The sequence below is a fragment of the Lolium perenne genome, chromosome 7 (genome assembly GCF_019359855.2).
Source record: "Lolium perenne isolate Kyuss_39 chromosome 7, Kyuss_2.0, whole genome shotgun sequence".
NCBI lineage: Eukaryota > Viridiplantae > Streptophyta > Magnoliopsida > Poales > Poaceae > Lolium > Lolium perenne.
The window spans coordinates 48,422,316-48,429,101 of NC_067250.2; the positions used below are offsets into that span (position 1 = coordinate 48,422,316).

At 52.1% G+C, this 6,786-nt stretch overlaps 1 protein-coding gene across 1 annotated transcript; it reads left to right on the top strand.

The window, feature by feature from the left end:
* Window positions 1–208: 208 nt before the first annotated feature.
* On the top strand, window positions 209–2,118 carry LOC127317592 (benzyl alcohol O-benzoyltransferase-like). Its single transcript, XM_051348163.2, has 2 exons — window positions 209–889; window positions 1,107–2,118. Exons 1-2 carry the CDS (start codon window positions 251–253, stop codon window positions 1,974–1,976), a joined length of 1,509 nt encoding a protein of 502 aa, XP_051204123.1. The 5' UTR covers window positions 209–250; the 3' UTR covers window positions 1,977–2,118.
* Window positions 2,119–6,786: the final 4,668 nt, after the last annotated feature.

The window sequence follows — 6,786 nt, forward strand, 5'->3', positions numbered from 1 at the left end:
TCTATAGTTCATAATATAACATATTTTCCTCCAAAATACGCGCTTCTTCCAATCGATGGATCGATTCCAGTTTGGATGGAATTTCCAGCTGGCTCTCATCTCACCTTGTCAGGCAAGCAGGAGCGATGTACTGTAGCCACTTACAACCTCGCATTGCTGTACTATAAGTACAAGTGCAAAACTGTGGAAGCCAACAGTGATAGTACTGTAGTAGTTGTTGCTTCCAACTTGCTCCGAGACCATCCTAGCTATGCTCAGCTGCGGAGCTATAGTCTGGCGAGCGAGGGCAGCTGCCCGGGCTCTGCCCAGCATCCTCCACAGAAATTACAGCAGGAAGGAGCAACGATCTCCATGGGTGAACCCATGCCGGCCTCGTCAACTCTGCTCAGATGGCTCTACTCACAAGCTAACTCCGCCCGTGGATATGCTAAAGCAGGCCAAGGAGCAGGTGCACACGCCGGCGACGCTGGCCTACGCCGTGCGCCGGCGTGACCCGGAGCTCGTCGGCCCGGCTGCTCATACGCCCCGGGAGACCAAGCATCTGTCGGACCTCGACGACCACGAGGACTCGCGCACGCACATGTCCTTGGCTTTCTTTTACCGTGGCGGACAGAACGGCGTCGACCCGGCCGGCCTCATCCGACGTACGCTCGGCGAGGCGCTGGTGCCCTACTATCCGTTGGCCGGTCGGCTCAGGGAGGTTGAGGGTCAGAAGCTGGTGGTCGACTGCACCGGCGAGGGGGTGCTCTTCGTGGAGGCCGACGCTGACGTACGGCTAGCAGAGCTGGAGGGGGTCGGGCTCAGGCCGCCATTCCCTTGCTGGGACCAGCTGCTCTTCGACGTGGAGGGATCCAGCGGCATGATTGACTGTCCCTTGCTGCATATCCAGGTAAAACATTAGTATGTCATATTTAGTGGAGACAATTGGGAAGTTTCAATTAGATATCATGAAATAACAATTGAAATTATTAAATAAACTCTATGATAAGACTTGACAAGCATTTCGATGCCATCCTTGAATGTGTACATTAACCGTCAAACTGAATAAATATTGCAGTATTCCATGGATCCATAATCTAACCAACAATTGGCTACGAGATGACCAGGTAACGCGACTGCTGTGCGGCAGCTTCGTATTCGCGCTCCGCTTCAACCACACCATCTGCGACGGAATCGGCATCGCCCAGTTCATGAACGCCATCGCCGAGCTCGCCCGCGGCCTTCCGTCCACCACAATCGCGCCCGTCTGGTCTCGCGAGCTCCTCAAGGCGCGCGACACACCCATGCCTTCCCTTACGCACCGTGAGTTCGACGTGCTACTTCAGCCGTCTCCCCCGGCCGATGATATGGTCATGCGTTCTTTCACTTTCGGCGCATCAGACCTCGCCGCCATCAAGAAAAGCCTCCCTCCGCTCCTCCACGACACCACCACCACCTTCGAGGCCCTCGCCGCGTTCTTCTGGCGTGCTCGCGCCACGGCGCTCGAGCTCCCCCCAGGTGGGAATGCTCTGCTAATGGTCATCGCAAACATCAGGGGCGTTGCTGAGATGAGCCTGCCCGCGGGGTACTATGGCAACGCGATTGTGCCCTCCACGGTGATGGTCGATCCGGCGGTGCTACGTGGCGGCTCGTTGGGTGATGTTGTGGCGTTGGTGCGGCAGGCGAAGGCCGCGGTGACCTCCGAATACGCTCGTTCCTTTATACGCGGTGACCAGCGGTACATCCTGTCGGCAAACATGTTCGTGCTCTCTGACGCCCGTCGCCTTGGGTTCGACCGTGTGGACTTCGGGTGGGGCGAGCCAGTTTACGCTGGCCCAGCCGACACTCACTTCGGTGTGAGTTTCTTCATCACCGGTAAGGATCGCGATGGGGAGGACCGAGTTGTCGTGCCGGTCGTGTTGCCGTGGCTGGCAATGGATCGGTTTGCCAAAGAGGTGGAGAAGCTGTTAAACCCTGTGAAGCCTCCGTTATCTTAGCTACGATTGTATTTGGTATTTCATTCCGTTTGCTTAACTTTCAGTTGGAGCCTGTATGTGCCATCCTGGTAGATGCGCCATGACTGAGTGCACGTTCGCAGCCGTTGCTTCTTGTGTGAACATTTTGTCATCGATGTTGAATAAAGGAAAATGTATTCCTAAAGTGGATTTTTATATTTTTTCTTCTCTAAACTTCGGCCGTCAGATTCGATCCCCAAAAATTTAGAGGACTAAATTCATTTTCAAATCTCCACACCACATGGCACATATCCATATATACTACAAACATGCACGTGGCCTTGTCACATCTTCTTCGTCACTATAGTTAGTGGACCTCTTGCCCGTGACCTTGTCCTTGTCCTTGTTCTTGCCTTTACCCTTGCCCTTGGTCGGCGCCTCCACCACACGGTCTCCTCTTCTTCAGCATCCTCAGTGGCCTCCTCTTCCCCGTCCAAGTAGTCATCGTCGGCCTTTTCGTTAGACGCCACCTCTTCGTCTCCGCTGATGTTGAGTTCATCGAGCCCTTGGTAGTGAGATTGTTCATCGATCACCTCGCGGGCGTCATCTTGAGATGCGACGGTGGCCATCAAGGAGGACTACGGTGTGGCCTTGGAGGTCCCATTGGGCTTGCCCTTCGTTGCAAGCTTGGATGCATCATTTATTTTCTTCTTCTCCTCTGCCGCCAGTGAAAGGGCGCGCGATCATGACCTCCATCAGCTTCAGCACACGCGGCCCACTCAGCACCGGAGCAAGGGCGGATGGCCCACCTTCCCCGCATTCTCCGTGGCCTCGAACGACTTGGAGGTGGTCTTGGCGGCCTCTATCGTCGACCGCGCGACGTCGGTGATGCCCAACCGTTTGCGCGACATCAGAGGCGTCGTAGGAGTCAATTCCAGCGGTGTCGCGTTGGCGGGAAACTCCGGCGGGGCTACGGAGGCAAGCTCCGGTGACATTTCGGCCGGTGGAGGGGAGAATCCCGACGACGGCAACGACTGGCGGCGGTTTTGGGTGGGAGGGGAAATTCTAGGAGTCGAGTTCGTGGCTGAGAATGTTTAAATGAGTGGAGGAATATTATAGTGACGAAGAAGATGGTGATGGTCGGTCGGCGGTTCTTGTGGCCGGCAAACATGTTCGTGCTCTCTGACGCCCGTCGTCTCGGGTTCGACCGTGTGGACTTCGGGTGGGGCGAGCCAGTTTACGCTGGCCCAGCCGACACTTACTTCGGTGTGAGTTTCTTCATCACCGGTAAGGATCCTGATGGAGAGGATGTAGTTGTCGTGCCGGTTGTGCTGCCGCAGCTGGCAATGGATCGGTTAGTCACGGAGGTGGAGAAGCTGTTAAACCTATGAAGTCTCAGTTATATTATCTACAATTGTATTTCGTATTTCCTTCCTTCCATTTGCATAACTTTCAGTTGGAGCCTGTGTGCGTCATCCTGGTAGATGCGCATTGATAGAGCCCATGTTTCCCGACTCTGGGATGGCACGATTAGATCGTGGGTTTTCCTTCTTGTGTAAATATTTTGTCTTCGATGTTGAATAAAGGAAAACGCTCTCATACATAGCGTTCACCTGCTTGCCGGTGCGACGCGAGGGCAAACGAAAATGGCTCCAAATCTTTTCCTAATAGCACTTCCACATGAAAAAGGCTCTTATACATAGCGTCCTCTGGCATCCCCGTGCAACGCGTGGGCAGACGAAAATGAATCCAAACAAGTGTTTCCCTAATAGTAGTCCCACATGGAAAACGCTTTTATACATAGTATCCTCTTGCTTCCCCGTGCGATGAGTGGGGAGACGAAAGTAGCTCTAAATCTTTGCCTAATATCACTTTCACATGGAAAACACTCGTATGCATAGCATCCTTCTGCTTCACCGTGCGATGCGTGGGCAGACGGAAATGGCCCAAAGTCTTTCCCTAATAGCACTTCCACATGGTGAGGTATCAATTTAGCATATGCCCCAATAGCAAATGATGGTATGGGAGCATATGTAAGCAAATGTGTGATGATGCCTTTTTCTACTTGAGAAGTTTCGGAGAGGTATTTCTGTCTTTTGATCCTCAAAAGAAATGTAAAAGATAATGCTTCTTTGACTTCTTCCTATAAGTTATCAAAAAAATATTTATGGCAATATCACCAGGTTGTATGTTCTTACAAATACTCACTCTGTTCGGATCGAACTCCCATCAACTGACTCGTGCGATACGAAAATAGCAACGCATCGAACGAAACCAAGGGCCAACGGACTAAAACAGACAAAACCGTGGAAACTTTAGCTCCTTTATTATTTATGTACATATGCTCGGCAAACGATCTCCCTGTAAACTCGGCAAGGCAAGTATTGGAGGTCTCCTCCCCTGCTTAGATTACTGCGACGGCCACCAAAGGCAGCTGAGGTGACGTGTTCACCAAGCAGGGGGCCATCCTAGTCACGTCCTCGCACGACTCCAACCCAAGCCCCCACCCTGCCATCGGTGGCTGGAGGTAGGGACATGCTGCGACTCGACGACCTCATCCTAGAACACAATGGAGATCCTAAAACACAAAGAATCATTAACATACGATACCGATTCCCTTTGTCACGCGATACTTTACTTTTCCGAGTTTCGATCATCGATATCTCTATACCTAGTTCAACCTCGTTACCGATAAGTACTCTTTTCTCGTACCGTGATATGACATCCCTTGTGACCCAGTCACATGCTTGCAAGCTAATTAGATGACATTCCACCGAGAGGGTCCAGAGTATATATTCTATCATTTGGATGGAAAAATCCCACCCTTGATCCATGCGCTTCAACATTTGGATGGACAAATCCCACTCTTGATCCATGCGCTTCAACCCATACTTTCCGAATACTTAATGACACATTTATAACCACTCATTTACAAAGTAGTGTTTGACGTCATCAAAGCATCCATTCGGTGCAGGTGATTAACATGATCTCATGGTCGAAGGATTAGGTTACTATGTATCTTAAAGGTTGTAGCAAAACGAACTTAATGACTTGATCATATGCTATGCTTACTATGAGTGTGTGTCCATCACATCATTCTCCTAATGATACGATTATGTTATTACTAACATCTAATGTTCATGATCAGGAAACCATGATCTTTATTAATTAATTGTAAGTTCAGAGATGGTAAACCTAGAGGGGAGTGAATAGGTTTCTACAAATTTTAATTCTTTTCTTTGCAATATTAGGCTTCGTGGAATATAAATGTGAGCCTAATGCAAACTAGGTGAGGCACCCTAGATGATAGTATGAGTATATCAAGCACGAAGGCTCTCACGGGATATATAGCACAAGTAAAGAGTTCGGTTAGGGATAACCGAAAGTACGCGGAGACGAAGATGTATTCCCGTGTTCCCTTTCTTTGCAAGAAGGTACATCACGTTTGAAGAGGTGGGGATCCCACGAAGGATTTCCCAAGGCCACGAAGGCTCACCTTCTTCTCCGAGTCTATCCCACGAAGGAATAGCTCTTTCAGTTGTGGTAGACTTTGAGGTAGCCTCCAAACCTTCACAATCTTGTCAGGAGCAAATCCATAGCCCGGACGCTTCCGGGCGCTTTTTCCCACATAGGGTTTCCAAGAAACCCTAGAGAGCAGGTATCTCGAAGAATACAAGGGGGAACAAGATTTGGCTCGGTGGAACTATAGATCAAGACCTCCTCTACCTTTTCCCCTGAGGGATTTGAGTTTCACTACTAGAAAAATGCCTATAGCCGCAAGTGTTATCGCTGGCGCACCACACTAGACATGCGTCGGTGCTATTTACCGCCGGCGTATCACTTTTCTAGTGCGCCGGTGATGTTGGAATACTGCAGGCGTACCTCATGTTTTTATGCGCCGGTGATAGAAAATTGCAAATCCAAACCAGACCCAAACCAGACCCAAACCAGACCGAGCAAATACAGCCGGCGCGCTAGCCAAATGGTGCGCCAGCAGGAAAGTAACGCTTCCGGCGCACCAAATTGGCATGAGCCAGCTATCTAAGGGCAGCTTTAGAAAAATAAAGAAACGCTCTGTACAGCTATATCGTGCGTCTTCCTCTCTTATCTCTCTCACGCGAGACAACGCACATACACCACACGTTCCTATCTTCTCTCTCCCTCACGCTAGACACGATTTTTTCTAGAGTATCTTCTCTGAGCGGCGCACCTCCTCCGATCTGCCAGCCTCACGGCCTCGCCTGGCCATGATTTGCAAGCGGAGCCCCCTCCAGTCCAGGGAGGACGCGAATCCTGTCTGCTCGACCGCATCGGCCTCCAACTCTCCGGATCGAATCCGAGGTCGAAGGGGAGAGTAGCGGTCGCGGCGGACCTCCTGCGCATCGCCGCGCTGCGCCTGGTCGCCGGGATGTCCGCTTCCCTCAAGATGGAAGCGCACGCGGCGCGGGGCGCGTTCCCGATGCTAGCGCTGGCGGTCGCCGCGGAGGTCCACCTCTACATCGACGGCGCCGGCGAGGTCGCCCCGGACCTCAACGTCGTCAAGGGCCGCGCCTGCTCGCTCCTCCGCGAGAAGGTGATCGAGGCCGGGCGCCGGAGGCCGCTTCGTCTTCATCGTCGACGAGTCTGAGCTCGTGCCCCGCCTCGGTTGCATGGGCGTCGTGCACGACACCCCGCGCCCGGGGCTCTCCTTCGTCGTCTAGGACGGCCACGGCGGCGAGGGCAGCGAACGACGGTGCGGCAAGGGCGGCGACACAGAGCCATGGTGGACACTTGATTGCTTTTTCCATTTCTTTTCAAGGTGTTCTCTGTAAATTTCCCTGCCGGTTTTGTCTGCTCTGTAACCGTGGAAGCA